This window comes from Paralichthys olivaceus, chromosome 5 (assembly GCF_024713975.1).
Source record: "Paralichthys olivaceus isolate ysfri-2021 chromosome 5, ASM2471397v2, whole genome shotgun sequence".
Taxonomy (NCBI): Eukaryota; Metazoa; Chordata; class Actinopteri; order Pleuronectiformes; family Paralichthyidae; genus Paralichthys; species Paralichthys olivaceus.
This window is the reverse complement of record NC_091097.1, coordinates 15,548,523-15,564,823: the sequence shown is the minus strand read 5'-3', so window position 1 is coordinate 15,564,823 and position 16,301 is coordinate 15,548,523. Positions and strand designations below refer to the sequence as shown.

The 16,301-nt window shown below is 41.6% G+C and overlaps 2 protein-coding genes across 9 annotated transcripts; one reads left to right on the top strand and one right to left on the bottom strand.

The window, feature by feature from the left end:
• Positions 1-351: 351 nt before the first annotated feature.
• rln3a (relaxin 3a) lies at positions 352-4,196 on the bottom strand. Of its 2 annotated transcripts, XM_020102926.2 has the most exons (3): positions 3,882-4,196; positions 1,478-1,627; positions 352-1,110 (listed from the first exon to the last, which is right to left on the bottom strand). In XM_020102926.2, exons 2-3 carry the CDS (start codon positions 1,581-1,583, stop codon positions 830-832), a joined length of 387 nt encoding a protein of 128 aa, XP_019958485.2. In that variant the 5' UTR covers positions 1,584-1,627; positions 3,882-4,196; the 3' UTR covers positions 352-829. The 2 variants fall into 2 exon arrangements, with proteins under 2 accessions (XP_019958485.2, XP_019958483.2); XM_020102924.2 differs by lacking the exon at positions 3,882-4,196 and having other exon boundaries at positions 364-1,110; positions 1,478-1,637.
• Positions 3,764-15,951, top strand: rfx1a (regulatory factor X, 1a (influences HLA class II expression)). Of its 7 annotated transcripts, none has more exons than XM_069524454.1 (18): positions 3,764-3,883; positions 6,307-6,687; positions 6,917-7,026; positions 7,113-7,208; positions 7,827-7,921; positions 8,011-8,434; positions 9,093-9,274; positions 9,735-9,854; positions 10,133-10,266; positions 10,449-10,567; positions 10,747-10,853; positions 11,030-11,181; positions 11,642-11,739; positions 12,164-12,313; positions 12,667-12,875; positions 13,304-13,457; positions 13,536-13,581; positions 13,672-15,951. In XM_069524454.1, exons 2-18 carry the CDS (start codon positions 6,327-6,329, stop codon positions 13,830-13,832), a joined length of 2,718 nt encoding a protein of 905 aa, XP_069380555.1. In that variant the 5' UTR covers positions 3,764-3,883; positions 6,307-6,326; the 3' UTR covers positions 13,833-15,951. The 7 variants fall into 7 exon arrangements, with proteins under 7 accessions (XP_069380555.1, XP_069380559.1, XP_069380560.1 ...); XM_069524458.1 differs by having other exon boundaries at positions 3,764-3,910; positions 8,011-8,383; XM_069524459.1 differs by having other exon boundaries at positions 3,771-3,910; positions 8,011-8,383; positions 9,099-9,274.
• The last annotated feature ends 350 nt before the right edge of the window (positions 15,952-16,301 follow it).

Here is a 16,301-nt window from a genome sequence, read left to right as displayed (position 1 = left end):
TTTGCACACACACACACACACACACACACACACACACATACTTATTACTCCATCAAGAAGGAGTGAACACTTGTTTTGTTTGGTTTTCCTACATTATATCTATGTATAATAGTATCTGTTGTATAAGTTATGACACATTGTTGTATATGCACATAAAGAACCTTTACTTTGGGTACTGCAGTTTGTTTTTATTTGTTTGTTTTTATTCAAGTTGGATTTTAATTGCGAAACTTTGACTTCAGATCTCAATGCCTCTGTCAAACAATCTTTCTCTCCCTGGGATTTACCAAATGTAAAATATGAAAGCACAGGACAATTTAAGGGCAAAGTGACAAGAGAATGACAACATAATAATAATTTATATTTTTTTTATTATGGGTCGCTCAAAAAACAAATGTAAAATACAAACATTCTGCTTACAATCTACAAATAAGACATTATTTGACACTAGTGACATTCTATTTTGCTGTGGTCAAATGATCCTAACAAAGAATTTTATTCCCTTGAGTTCTCCGGTGCACAATTCAGAGAGTAATGCAATAAATTCAGTTGAATTAATTAAAAAATGAATACATCAGGCTGTTTATCACAAAGCCCGAAAAGCATTTTTTAACACGACAGCCCTTTCCGTTCATATACTAAAAATGAACCATATTTTACAGCTCATATAATGGTTTTACTGAAAGACACTGGCTATAAAATAATATAAATGCTATAGAATTCACGTGCATTAAAAAAAGGATGAGTGTGTGTATTTATGTATCTGTTTGTATATTAATATATACAATGTGCTACGCTGTGATTTAACTCAGATGGGGAAGATCAACTCTCAGCATAGGGAGCTGATCTCACTCTTGCTGCAGCCCCACTTGCAGCAGGCATTGGACAGACCCACCACCACATCGCGGCCCTTGCGGTCAGCCTTGCGCAGGGCCTCCAGGATCTCCTCAGTGATGAAAGAGCGTGCCGTCCTGCTGAACACTCCTTCCTGGCTGTCTCTAGGTGTGACTCTTAGATCTCTGTTCCTTTGCAGAAGACTCTCCAGTGAGTTGGGACTCAAGCCTTCAAAGGACTCATCCTGACGGGAGCTAAACGGGTCCTCTGAGTCATCTGCGGCAGAGGTGGAAAGAATATTTAGGGGTTGTTTTAGCAGTACACAGGTCACAAGTCACATCTGATGACCTTGTAAAAGACAAATATAGCTATCTGATTTCAGCCTAGTCTACATTTTGCATAATGTAATGTAACTGTTCTCTGTAATTCCGAATTTGAAATTTCCTTCACCCTCTATTGAAGTCATCATTGGCACTTGTCTTTTCTGCACAATTTCACACAATTATTATTTCATTGTGGACAAACAGTTAATCCACACTGATCTAAAGTAATCATTAATTATCATGATATTGGAAATTGAGACTATCAGCTGCAAATATGAGACATGACAAGGTGGTGAAGATGTGGCACCTTCAATTCTCACCTGTGCTCCTGAGTGACCGCTTCCATCGTGAACCCCCACAAGTAAAGATGACTGCCCGGATGAACTCACGACCACAGAGCTTCACCCCATATGCTGGGTCCTCCATGGGCTGAACTCCAGCCACCAGCAGACACACAGCGAGTGCCACAGCTTTCCACATAGTGTCCCAAGGAAATTTAAGCAAGCGAGATATGGTTACAATGGTGGTAAATTATTTGCTTTGAGCAGCAGTTAGCTTTCTGCCTCCCTGTTTGAAAGAGATGTGCCTTTCTAGGTGACCCAGGCGTGGTTTATAAAGGGGTTTGGAGCCCTGAACGGGAGACATACATTCTGCGTACGCACTCGCAGGCCTTCTCCGTGAGAAGAACAGATTAGAAAAACAGATACAGTCAGTGACCTTTATGGAGACAAAAAGCAGACCAAAGGTGGCATAATTAACAAATATATCAGAGGCCTCTAAATCTAATAGTGTTTCAGTGTTTTCATGTGAAGCACTTTTTGCACCTTTGGTGTCGAATAATAATATAATGACTTCATCAGATCCAACTTACATTTAATAAGTAAAACTTTGGGTCATGTGGTGATTATGCATTAAACATTTAGCACACTGACCAATTACACTTCTCTCTCTCTGTATATTTCACACACTCTAACCAAAGATTGTTGTGTAAGATGCATGGTCTTTACAAGCTAAGTAGTCAAACAAAGTGTGAAAACATTTTTATGAATAAACACTGGCACAATAAATAGCTCAAGAATCTTCAATACCCCTTTTAGGCCTAATTAAGCATGTTCCATGAATTCCCTTGATAAGATTTAACACTAACAGACACCACTGAGGGAATATATTGAAGGCATTGTAATAGTAATCATAATTCTTTATATCAGCGTTGCCATTTTATTCTACACATGACCCGGTATAACTTCCACATGTATCATTTTTTTTCTCTTGAAAATTGCTATTCCAAAGGTGAACTGAGATACAACCAGTGACATTTTCAAAGCCAGATAACATAGAAGTCTTATTATGAGTCAGACTAAAATAAAACACATTTTTATCTGAGTATCGATAGCCAAAGGTCGCCCATTTGGAATATTACAATGGGGATGATGAATTTGTAATTAATGTGACGATAACATGCAAACAAAATGGCATTTTAGGAAGGGGTTTCACCCTGACACTCATTAACACAGTGTCACAGAAGTGACCTGTGGTGGTCATGAGAGCAATATCAAAATGCTAGGGGCTATTTTTTAATGAACAATGGACACAAACCGGCACATTTTCAAACTACATTCTCTGTCAACTTTGGGAAAATAAGTAATTATTACCACTACCACTACTAATAATAATTTCAAATAATTGCTTTCAGAAGTTTTGCATCTGTATACCCGTTCAGGTACACTTTTGACAGCAGTTATGCAGAAATGAGCAGAAATGCATTTGTAATGAGATCAGATGCAGCGTGTCTTAACCAATAATACATATGGCACTGGAGGTGGACGCACTCTGTCAGACACTTTGTCACCAGAATAACTCTGAACGATGATTCCTTATTTCAGCGGGACCAAGTGTTTGAATTTAAACCAGATAGATGTTTCTCCAATAGCAAACAGAAAGTGCATGTAGTTATGCTGTTGCTCACCTTTAGATAGTGTTTAAAGACAATGAATAAACAGCAGATTCATCACTTTCACTGGGATAAGGATATAACACAAATTGTAATTTAGGAACTAAAAGAGGGAACAGAAAATAATCCAATATTTTCACTAGTGTGTTTCATCTCGATTGTGCAAATTGTTGTTTTCTTAATCTTAGGTGGAGCTTTATATTTAAATATCTTATATCAACATCTGGAGTGGGTCGTCTCTATGGAGGTCGCCATGTTTTTTACAGTAGCCCAGACTGGACAAACTACACCTCTTGAGTTTTTTATGACAACAGAAGCTACCACAGGTTCACGTTCATGTTTGGAAGAGGAGGGTGAGATGAGGGGCATTCAGCTGCAACATGCAACTCCACCACTAGATGTCACTAAATTCTACACACTGAACCTTTAAATGGTATAGTTTGGTCGATGAATGAAATAAACGTATAAATGAATTACATCCGCCAAGGTTGTAATAATCTTGTTTCCATGACAGACAGGAATTTTCCACAAATGGGCGTGGAGTGCTTTGTAGTGGGGGAAAAAAAATCTGTCCCTGTGGCTTTAAGACAATTTTGTCTCCTTCAGCCAATCAGAGCAAGGACGGGGGAGGGAAGGGAGAGGGTGGGTAGCAACAGTTGCCCTGGTGAGGACGAAGCGCCATAGCCACGGTAGCCCTGGCGACAAGAACCCAGCAACGAGAATCAACAACAACAACAACTGAATCGCCATAAAAATAAAAGAAGACATTTTACCGGTGGGAAACACACACGTGGAACCAGAGGTGAAGCTCTTAACATGCAGGGAATATCTTTTTTATATCCGTTAATGATTCAGCTGAATCGGGCTATTGCTTTTCCCCCCCTTGTTGTTCCAGTAGCCATAACAGGCATCTGCCTCCCAGTGTTAGCCGAGGTTAGCCTGCAAGCTAGCCGTGGTATCGATATAATCTCTCGGGGTCCTTTTCCTTGAATGGGGTCGTTTGTGCTCGCTCCTCATTCGGGTGACAGCGGATTGTGTCTGCCATGACGACGCGGCCGCAGATGCATACTCAAGCAGGCCGTTGTTATGGCGATGTCAAATGCAAAAGGTACAAAATGGCGGTTGTTGTAGAGACCAGCTAGCTTGCTGGATAGCTAGCGCCAGTGTTGTCACGACAGACACGCGTGTAGCTCACGGTTGCGGAGCGAGTTACAAATAATGGACGCGTGTGTCGCTAACGGCATTTAACGTGTAGTCGGTGTCGGTTCAACACGTTTCTGTCTTTTTTCCAGTGGTTAATTCAAAATCAAATCACTCGGTGCACAACGTCAAGCACACTGAAGGGAGGCCAGTTTGGGTCAGTCAAGTTTGAAGTGTCACTGCTCAGACAGGTTAAATGACAGACACGGAGTAATCAGTGAAAATGTCTTTCTCCACGTAATGGGAAGTCGAGAAAGCTGGGGGCGGACATGAATACACAAGAGCTGGGGCGACTGAGGATGTTCTGCAGGTGCTTTTTATTCAGCATGTCACAGCTTTGTCATGTGAGCAACTTCATTTTCTATACAACGAAAAATCCACCTTTGGTTTAGAAGGCACGGGTCATAACAAACCATTTCATCCAGTCCCTGCACAAAATGTAATATCAAGGTGCATCAGCATCAGAATTGGGTTTTATCGCCTAGCAGGTTTACACACACAGGGAATTTGCTGTGGTGTCTTTGTGCAAGCATAAATATAAGAAATTTAAAAATAGGAAAAACCAGGGTAAAGATTGTGCTATACATTGTAAGTATGTGTTATCTTATGTTATTGTGCCTGACAAGAAGCACTGCAATATATAACACCGCCAAATCAATGCAAAGTGGTGAGGGGGTTTTCTCATTTGGATTTGTATGTCCCACTGTCATAGCTGTGTGTGTGTGTGTGTGTAAGAGAGAGAGAGAGGCAGGCCACAGGTTTTGCATGATCACATTTCAAGTAATGAGACACTAAAATGCTTGTTCCCGTCAGTGCTCCTCCCCCACACGTTAGCCACACCATCATCAGTTTAACTGTACTTTCAGAAAAAAGTCCTCTCAACTTATTCATCAAGGCAACAAACGACAAAGTAAAAATATTCCTAATGTCTCACAGACGTGAATTGTTGAACACAGAGTGTTGCATCTGAATTGATAATTATTTTCCACTTAAACTTTAAAGGTACAGTGTGTAGAATTTAGTGATATCTAGTGTTGAAATTGCATGTTGCAGCTGAACACCCCTCACCTCACTCTCTCCTCCCAAACATGAAAAACTAACTGTGGTAGACTTTAATTGTCATAAAAACTCAAAAGGTGTTTAGTTTGTCCAGTCTGGACTAATGTAAAAAACATGACTGCCTCCGTAGAGAGGGTCCCCTCGATTGTAAATATAAAGTCTTTAAATATAAAGGGCCTTTTCTGGGGTAAAGAAAACTACAATTCATACAATTTAGATGAAATGAACTAGTGAAATCATCATGAAAATTATTCTACATTAAATTTCTGCCAATAATTTTCTTTCACCTAAATCTTACACACTGGACCTTAAAGATAACCCACATCATTCATCACTTGCCTCATGTCCAACTTTTGCTCATGCAATTTTATAACTTTTGAGTCCATACTCATAAAATATTATCGAATAACTCTGTACTACTAGTTACATCTTTCTGAAAGTAAATTTTACTGCAAGCTGTGATGAGTTACATTTTTATTCAGCTTCATTGTCCAAAAATTGAATATTTTACCCCTCTTACCCTCTATGCCTTGTCAGTTTCTACCAGTATGATTATACAGCTTTTAAGATCAAGCATTATTTATGCTGTTCTAACCAAATAGAACTTGACTGTCACCCAGTCAAGGGCATACCTCTGCAATGTATTAACAATTCCCTGATGAAACCTCATGTAAATCCACTAGATCTGCAATTTCATTTGGATCGGCACCACTGTAAATATAATGACTTATCGATACCAACTCCCTAAATATGTCTGAATTTTATTCATCGAGATTCACACATAATTATCTGAGAATTTAACCCAAAAAATCCTGGTTCCTGGTTCAAACACCAATATAAGCATAACCTACTGTGACCAGGAAGTGACCAGTAACAAACAATTGTATATTAAGCATCTCCGATATTTGTATGAAGTTGTCACTTGTTTCTTTTTCCTAGGGTGATTCCCAGCTCTTGTAATGGCCACCGCAGGCTACGTAGGTGAGATCCAGCCGGCAGCCCAGTCCCAGGCGGCTGGTGTCACCGTCACTCCTGGGCAACCCGATGCCAGCTCCACCACTGCAGCTGCCCCTCAGTTTCTGGCTGAGATTCAAACTGCTGCGACTACTCCCACTGTTGTCACAGCCACAGGCCAAACTGCTCCCAGTGAGCAGGCAACTTCCATCGCCACTCAGAAGCCTGCAGCTGTTAGTCAAGCTCAGCCCACAGCACAGGTCCAGTCAGCTCAGACTCAGTATGTGACTGCAGAAATCCAGGGCTCCCCTTCACAGACTGGAAATGCTCAAAGCACTCCTCAGTACATCGTTGTAACAGTCACAGGTAAACCGCATCACATACTAGAATAGTAGACCATAGACATTTTCAAATAAACACTTAAGTTGCCTCAATACATGATTCCTTGTTCTGTGTTGTTTCAACTATAACTTTCTAACTTTATCAGCCTGAAAATGTTAAATTATTTATCCATTTGCTATCATCCATTGATGGAAGCAAAAATAATCATGTGCTCAGCTTCTGAAGGTCCTTACATTTGCTCCATGTCCTTCAGAGGGCTCCCTCCACTCAAGTGACAGTTTGTCGGACTCTAGTCCTCCTCCAGCTGTGGTGCAGACAGGTGTTCCCACACAGGTTGTTCAACAGGTGCAGACGGCTCAACAGGTAAAATACACTCACACACACCTAACACAACATGAAATGAATGTTTCCTTGACTCTTAAAACTAAATTGTGTTTTTATCTCGGCAGAGGTCTGTGGTGCAGGCCACCTCTCAGATAGCCAAGACTGAGCCAGGGACCCAGCTCAGTGTCACCAGTCTACAGCCTGTTCATATCAGCCAGGAGGTAAGTTTAACCCATGCACAACACAGGTCATCAGTGGTGATCTAATATGATATCTGACAATCATCTGTAATTCTGGCATTAACTTACTTCCTTGTTATCAAAGCTTATACTTAGTATCACATGTGACCTCTATAATTATGCACATTTTGGTTTACTATTAGTCAACTAATCACATTCGTATTCAAACCTGCCTCTGTCGTCTTCCATCTCCTCCCTACCACAGAGGTAACAACTTTAGTCAGGGAGAAAGATCAGCCAGAGTGCTTGGCCTTGGAAATCTGTGACAAGCTCCTATATCAATCTCCTTCAGTTTTACCAGTCACTGGAAATGCAAGACAATACAACAATTTTCCAAGTGGGTCAGGGACACAAGGGACTGCTGCTATTGAGATGAGGGTACAGACAGTCTGTTTGGATTAAACAAGTCAGAAATATAACGGGCAAAATATGTAAAAGCTACGAGGATCCCCCTGTGACGATACAGGAAATATGGGCTGAATATCCGAGGTGGGATTTATTTGATGTGTGTGTGTGTGTGTGTGTATGTGTGTGTGTGTGTGTGTGTGTGTGTGTGTGTGTGTGTGTGTGTGTGTGTGTGTGTGTCTGCCTGCTCCTTAGGTCCAGCAGCTCACACCAGTGCCAGTTCAACACGTTTACACCAATCAAGTGCAGTATGTGGAAGGAGGAGACACCAACTACACCACCAGCACCATGTTAGAACACTGCATCAGTCATTTTCTAACATATATCCAGACAGATATTTTTGAGGTTTCTAACACATCTTTTCATGTCTTTTTTCCAGTCGCTCCAGCACCTTTCCTTACACTGACACACCCCTGTACACCCAGACCACAGCTGCCCAGTATTATGAAGGTCAGCCAACATCAGGCTCTCAGGCCTCCACCCCTGGTACTCCTCTTACTGTCTCTGTGACGGCTGGCACAACAGGGGGTGTGTCCATGTTTGTGGCACAGCCTACCATTGCGGCAGGGGGAGGAGCCACAGTGGTGACCACAGGTGGCACCACCAATGGCGCTGGGGATGGGGCAGGCACCAATGGTGGCACAGCAGGCAGCTATGTGATCCAGGGGGGTTACATGCTGGGCAGCAGCAGCGGAGGGGCAGCTGGCAACAGTCAGAACTACTCACACACCGCCCGCGCCTCCCCAGCCACTGTGAGTATTACAGAGGGCGAGGAGAGTAGCGTGCCGTCGGCAGACAAGAAGGTATGCAGAGGCGCCAAGCGCAGGAGTTTCCTCTCATTTTGTTCTCATCAACACAACCTTTTGGTGACACACACTGACATGGCATCACAGTAGAGTTTTGTCAAGTGGAAAGCACAATTAAAAATACAGAGATTCATTTTAGAATCAGAAAAGTTATATACTATTGTTGACCACAATAACACCTGTTGTAGTTTACAGAATTTTTAACTGTGATTTCCTCATAGAAAACAAAACCATGACCTCATCCTTTTCATATCATTAGCGTGCATGTGAAGAGGGCATTAATGATTTGCCTGAAATGCCCCAACATTATATGTTCATGTTAAATTCATCATACCGAACCTCATATGATAATGGTAAACAACTTATGTTTAGCAAACATCCCATCAGTATAACAGGTCATGTATCCATTGCATACCAAAGTTGTATGCCACGGCACGCAAACAAATGTATTTGTGTTTTCATTCCCATATGACCAACCAACTGTAAATGTGAATGAAGTTGTCCGTGTTTGTATAACTGAATATTTGTGTAATGCAGTTGCAAATTTGCATGCATATTTATGTGTTTGCATACAGTATGAGTGTTTTTCCATTTGCATCTATTTTCTTTGCTAACTGCACCAGCTCTTTCTTTTTTTTCTTTGCCTGTTTGTCAGGTACAGTGGTTGCTGGACAACTATGAGACAGCTGAAGGAGTGAGTCTGCCACGTTCCACCCTCTACTGCCACTATCTGCTGCACTGTCAGGAGCAGAAACTAGAGCCTGTTAATGCTGCCTCTTTTGGGAAACTCATTAGATCTGTGTTCATGGGGCTACGCACACGACGCCTGGGCACTCGGTAAGATGGGTGATCAGACAATAGTGTAGAAAAAATAATAGTCCATATGCACATGCCCATTTATTTTCCTTTGATAGACAAGTTCCCCAGTTGACATGGAAGGATTTTTATTGACATCTTTCTAATGTGAAGATTTTAAATATATTTCTTTTTAAATCTTTTGTATTATCAAAGTTTTAAATGTAACTGACATCACAGAGAGAGCAGGCAAACAGACAGAAAAGTTCAGAGATAACACTTCTTTTAACAACAATTTAACAATTTAATGAAATTAAAATTATACATTTATATATTAGTCACTACTGATACAAATAATGTGGCTTTGAATTGAGTTACTGTCACTTTATTTAGACAACATAAACTTGTTCCTCTCACATCCGTTTGTTTTTTTCTCTGTAGACCTAATATGTCGTAATAGGTTCAATGTCATGTGAAAATGTGTTTTGTCTGTTCCTGACAGGGGTAATTCAAAATACCACTACTATGGCCTGAGGATCAAGGCAGGATCATCTCTTCTCCGTCTGATGGAAGACCAGCAACATCTGGCCATGAGGCAGCAGCCCTTCTCACAGAAACAGAGGTACACACATAGTTTACACTACTGGAACCATTTCTCTGCTTTCAAATTTTTTCCTCTCTCCATTTTCTGTATATGGCTGCATCACTGACTCATGTTTTCTGCCCATCTCGCACACTGTTTATGTTCCTTTAAAAATCCTGTTGGAGTTCCAAGCAACTGTTATTGTTAATATGATGAAACTTAAATGTTACTTCTTTTCCCTTTAATACTTATCTCTCTTTTTGCAGAATTTTATTTATCTGGGCTGTCTCATGTAGCTAACTACTTGTTCCCACCAGGTTGAAGCCTGTGCATAAAGTGGAAGGAATGACAAATGGCACAGCGTCAGGAGCAGGCCAACAGCAGCAGCAGCAACAGGGGTCAGGGCATGTGGACATCAGCACCCAGGTTCAACAGTACCAGCAGTTCTTAGGTGTGTTCAGTGAACAAATAGGAATGTAGTAATGGCTCAATAAATGTGATTGATTGATTGATGGTACAGTATTATTGAAAACACAACACATACAACATGTAAATACGATGTCATAAACAGGTAATGCAGATTTCTCTGTGCACTCTCTGAGTGTCCTGTTTTCTCGTTTTCCTTTGTTTCAGATGCGTCTAGATCTCTACCAGAATTCCCAGATATCGACCTTCAAGGGAAGTCTCTGCCAGAGGGCATCGAACTGGAGCACATAAAGAGCTTTCAGCTGCTGTACAGAGAGCACTGTGAGGTAAGCAGCTGAAAGGACACTGGTGAAAATAAATGTGACTTTAATGGTGTAGGTAACTGGATGTTTAATGGAAAAAGGAAAGAACAAATTGTTTGACACTTCAAGTTCTCAGCCAACATCAAACATGAAGTCCAGCAGTTAAGCATTGTTGGATGAGATCTTTTTGTTTGTTCTTTCAGGCCATACTGGATGTGATGGTCAACCTGCAGTTTACCCTGGTGGAGACACTGTGGAAGACCTTCTGGAGATTCAGCCAGAGCCAGGCTGGAGATCCCACGTTGGCTGTGTGAGTGGTTAAATCATTAAAGCAAACATCCAGAATTCAGTTTCCGTCCCTGTGGAAGTAGCAGTACTACTTTCATACAAACTGTGTGTGTGTGTGTGTGTGTGTGTGTGTGTGTGTGTGTGTGTGTGTGTGTGTGTGTGTGTGTGTGTTGTGTGTGTGTTTGTGTGTCTTGGCAGTCATGATGAGTCAGAGAAGCGTCTCCCTAAGTCCTGCCTGGTGTTGCTGTGCAAGTATGAGCCAGTGCTGCGCTGGAGCCGTGACTGTGATAACAGCCTGTACCAGGGCCTGGTGGAGATCCTCATCCCTGATGTCCTCAGGCCCATCCCCAGTAAGGCCCTATAATAAGTATGAATATGCATATTACACCTTGACTTCCCTGCTCTAAAAGTGACCACACAGAAATACCAGTTACTAATATATGATTTGAAATCCACCAAGGCCCAACTGTCCCCTTATGAAACCACATTTAAGTTCACTAGATCAAGATCAAGCACAACCTCCTTGGCGGAGGTAATGAGAGAACAGAGGTCACCCGAACACTTCACATGTAATCTAGTTTTTTTAATGGGTTCTTCCTTGGGTCATGCCCCATCTCACCTCAAAATTTCATAGAAATTAAATTCTATATGATACATATATATTCTACACAATACAGGACATGACCAAGAAATCTGTCCTGCAAATCCTTACTCCACATGATAATCATTGACCCAGGCCCATTCTCAGGCAATTTGAAACTGAAATGATCAATATTAAACTTTCCTTTCTCTTCTTCCTCCTGCTCCCAGGTGCCTTAACTCAAGCCATCCGTAATTTTGCCAAGAGCCTGGAGAGCTGGCTGACCAATGCCATGATGAACATCCCAGAGGAGATGGTCCGAATCAAGGTACATTCGCCTTGTTTTTAGCTTGTAGTTGGTGGAGCATGGAGCAAGCTGCTTGTAGACCGCTACAAAAGAATACATATGTGAAATAAGTGCAACCTTATTTCTCTTTGAGGATTTCTCTGAGCATAATAATCTTTGTGAGTAGTTAATTGCTTTTTCTAAACAAGTCTCACAGTGTAAATGCTAAAACTGACTTCTTCACCAGGATTATTTATCCTGGCAAAGTTGTTGAATAAAGACTTGTAACACATGATTATTAACATGGAACTGCTTACGAAGACCTAAGTACTAAAATAACCCCAGAGCTGGTAGATGTGGTCATTTGCAGAGTTATTTGCGTGTTTCCAGGCTATTGAACGAAAGCGTGTGTATTTTTTTGATATCTGACCCATCATTTCATCATTTGCATAATGTGCTTTCTCAGGTAACTTCAGCCAATGCGTTTGCTCAGACACTGCGTCGCTACACCAGTCTGAACCACCTCGCCCAGGCGGCACGCGCTGTCCTCCAGAACACAGCTCAGATCAACCAGATGCTCTCGGACCTCAACCGCGTGGATTTTGCTAACGTCCAGGTCGGTTTAGTCTCTGGGTGCTGTGTGCTGGCAGCATTCATTTCCCCTCTCATGGATTTCAGTGTTGTGAGGTTTCTGTGACAACCATGCTTTTCTTTTCAGCAACTTCCTCTTCAGGAAATGTCAAACAAGCTTTCTGTGTCATTTCTCAGAAACGCTCTTTCTCTTTCCTTCTGTCGTGTTAGCTGGTAACATGTAACTCTTTATAGCTTTGCCCTCCCTCTTCTGTTTAAAGTGTACCCTTTTTAAGCATTAAGTCATCCAGCAGACCCTGCACCCTTTACCGATGCAACTAATAGCACATGTGACAGCCGCATACTGACACACTGACCCGTCCTGTCCGCCATTTGCAGGAGCAGGCTTCGTGGGTGTGCCGGTGTGAAGACCGTGTTGTCCAGCGGCTGGAGCAGGATTTCAAGCTGACCCTTCAGCAGCAGAACTCCCTGGAGCAGTGGGCTGCGTGGCTGGATGGTGTGGTTTCCCAGGTCCTAAAGCCCTACCAGCACAGCTCCACCTTCCCTAAGGCTGCTAAGCTCTTCCTGCTCAAGTGGTCCTTTTACAGGTGTGATGGGAAAGCAGATTTTGGAATTTCAATTTTAGGGCCAGAAAGTTTATGAGACCATTAATACATTATCCAAGGTATTGAAGACATCACAATGGGAAAGGTTAAATGTTTTTTCTGCCATTTTTTCTTATATTTCATAGACATAACATAATGGTAGATTAATATATAGTGTGAACAGTTGTTAGTTGCAGCCCTGCTAATAAAATAGCCAAGATAATTCTTTGCATCAGTTTAGCTGCACATTTTTATCTAAAATAAGGGATTTGAAGTAAATGAGTGAAATTCAACATTGAAATCGGTGGAGGTCGTTCTTTATTTTCTAAACTTTGTCAAAGTGAAACACTTAGAAGTACTTCCTGTTTTTGGTGAGAGAATATATGTGTAGTTCCTTCATTCCCTTCATTCCCATCGTCTCTGCTCTCCAGTTCCATGGTAATAAGGGACTTGACCCTGCGGAGTGCAGCAAGTTTCGGTTCCTTTCACTTGATCCGCCTGCTCTACGATGAGTACATGTACTACCTGATAGAGCACAGAGTGGCCCAGGCTAAAGGAGAAACGCCCATCGCTGTCATGGGAGAGGTACCATCACACACACAAAGACACACAACTGAAATAAAAAATGTAAGCCATACTAACAAATTCAATTTTTACTTATAGTTTGCCAGTTTAGGTCGGGGTCTAAACCAGCTGGATCCTGACAAAGGTACTTCCACTCTTCACTGTATCTCGGATGTACTATGATCACGTTCCAAGCATTTTTTCTAACCAGCTGCTTTACCCATGTCTATGCCAGAAGAGGAAGAGGAGGAGGAGGAGGAGAGTGACGAGGAAGGTCAGGAGCTGTCCCTTCCCTCAGATGGGGTCGTGCTTGGAGAGGAGTCTCTGGAGCCGCCTGCTAAGCTGGCCAGAACTGACCAGAGAGTCCTCTTCACCACCGGATCAGCTGAAAACTAACCACAGAGTAACACTGCTAGATGTGGGCTGATTATATTAATCATACACACACACACAGACACTTAAATGTACAAAGAACACTAATTTATACACTTGACACATGTATATAGATCTTGTAAATGTGTGTGCACACCCTCGCTGCATACTGTAACTGTCCCACTTGTTTACACACACAAACACTCACACACACGCACAATCAAACCACGCTTATTCAGTAGCTGCTGCTGCCTGAATGGCACGACTACCTGTTGGCACCATTAATTCATTACAAAATCATGGCTCTGCAACAGGATGTGGTTTCAAAAACCAGACTCAATGCAAAGAATAACAAGTATTTTCACCCTCAGTCGTACCAATTTCTGAAAGATTAACTCAAAGCCAGGCGTGTTATTTCTTTCCTCATTGTATTTCAACCTGTAGCCTTGCTGAGAAACATCTGCTCACTCTGGATCCTCCTGAAACCGTCACTGCCGTATCAAAGTGATCTTGAAAATACTGTGATGTGTGTGTGTGTGTGTGTGTGTGTGTGTGTGTGTGTGTGTGTGTGTGTGTGTGTGTGTGTGTGTGTTTGTAAAAGTAAATTCTAGAGGGTGTGGGTGGGGACCTTTTACAGTCAGAGGTTGCTGAATTTAGTTACTAATTCATTCAAAGAAAAACCACATTTGTAAAAGAAAAGGTGGTTGGGATTATGTGTGTCAGTGTGAGGGGTCACACCCCTCTGCTGTGACATCTGGAGGCTGACTGATTATTGCTTTTGTGTGTGTGTGTTTCTGTGTCTGATAGTGTGATTGTGAGTCACGCCAGTGTCGACTGGTTTCCTCTGTAGATATTTTCTAAGGCTTTCAAATGTTCTTGATTTGGGAGACGTGTAGATTCTCTGTTTGATTTTATTTGCCTGTAAAGAAAACATTGTCGTGTTCTTGGAGTGCCTGTCACGGCTGCTACACACACTTGTAAAGATAAAACTATGGCTGTGGAATAGGGGCTCTCATTAGTTGCTGCAAAAAAAATCCTTTCTCTTTTATTGAACCTCTTGTTCCTCAAGAGAGGTACTGTATGTGTCATATATTTAAAGTGCTTCATTCCTGTTCATCTACTAAGTTCCTGTGTTGCCTCATTTTTCTTTGAAATATCATGTTCTTGCCTTATTTTGATGCATTTTTCCACGTGTGCCAAACCTGTTTACTTTGATCCCAGATCGTGTAATTTATGAATTTTCTCTCTTTGTCTTAAGGAGGACTGTGCCTGAGTAAGAACGGTGATATACTTATATTCTACTGTATATTTATCCACTATTTTGAATTATGTTGTCACTAAGTGAACCTCTCGTGCCGTGTATGGTGCTGTGTTGTCACACATTGTAATCAGCCTTTGTGTGCTTTATTGATTTGTGGTTGTACGTTCAGTTAGCGATCCTGTCTCACACCTTTATGACTTTTCCACAAACCCTGCCTCTTTGCACACATTGATTGTTGTCTTTAAAGCTCAGAGAGAGTTCATCTTTTTTCAATATCATTTCCGTGTTTCTTTCGATGGAGTGCATATGTCAGTTTTCTCACTATGCTCAGTGTGGTTCTAAGAATTTGGCGAGGGGAAATATCTGTTTGCTCTCCCTGCACAGTCCTCCACTGAGGCTCATCTCCCTCTGCGATTCTGCCCTCCCGCCAATGGCTTTGTTTTGCTTCAAACATCCATGTTCTTAAACACTGCTCATCGAGATTGGTTGTTGCAAACATTTCATTTTTCCTGATTTGAAATACACACATCTTGAAATTGCTGCAGTGCACATCTTTTACAGGCTACGCCAGCCTCAAACCAGCACATCATCCTCACATGGAGTCTAATGCTACCACAGCAGTACAGTACATATCACTCCAGTCTTTTAAGGAACAGCATTTAGAATGGCCATTGTTTACCCTGTAAGACAAATGTTTAGTCGTTTCTTTTTATAGTTTATTGTTTCTAATGTACAAAACAAACTGAGAAAAAAAAGATGTTCAGTGGCAGTGTTTTATGAATTTGGTCTGCTCTAAGTATGACTGTGCCTTTGGAGGTGGTAGAATGCAATTCAGATGTTTTTAATTTTAAAGATATAAATTAAAGAATTTTTAAAATTGCACTTGCGTCCCCTGCTGTCAATTTTTTTTTTCTCACTGTCAAGTCTCAACATACATCACGGTGTTGTAATCTGGCTGAAAGATGAGACTGGCATGGTTTCTGACGCACAGCGGCCACCCGCTTCTTCTTTACTGTGTAAAACACATCATGACTTCCTGGATTGTTCTCACTCACACTGTCACACACTTGTCTGTGGCAGCTTCTGCTTCAAGAGTGACAGTGGGACAGATGCCACAAAACCTTCAGTCAGCTTTATGAAATAACCATCAGCTTGCTTGTCCTGGAGTTACTAACAAATCAATTGTGTTTTCATGCAAATTGGGAAATTTGTCAGAAAAACAGATCAAAGTT

Excerpts from the sequence above, each read along its gene's own strand:
- rln3a (XM_020102924.2), bottom strand. The coding sequence starts at position 1,637 with ATGTGGAAAGCTGTGGCACTCGCTGTGTGTCTGCTGGTGGCTGGAGTT. Across the intron at positions 1,111-1,477 it reads GCGGTCACTCAGGAGCACAG|ATGACTCAGAGGACCCGTTT; the intron begins GTGAGAATTGAA and ends CCTCTGCCGCAG.
- rfx1a (XM_069524454.1), top strand. The coding sequence starts at position 6,327 with ATGGCCACCGCAGGCTACGTAGGTGAGATCCAGCCGGCAGCCCAGTCC. Across the intron at positions 9,855-10,132 it reads CCCTTCTCACAGAAACAGAG|GTTGAAGCCTGTGCATAAAG; the intron begins GTACACACATAG and ends TGTTCCCACCAG. Across the intron at positions 11,740-12,163 it reads AGGAGATGGTCCGAATCAAG|GTAACTTCAGCCAATGCGTT; the intron begins GTACATTCGCCT and ends GTGCTTTCTCAG.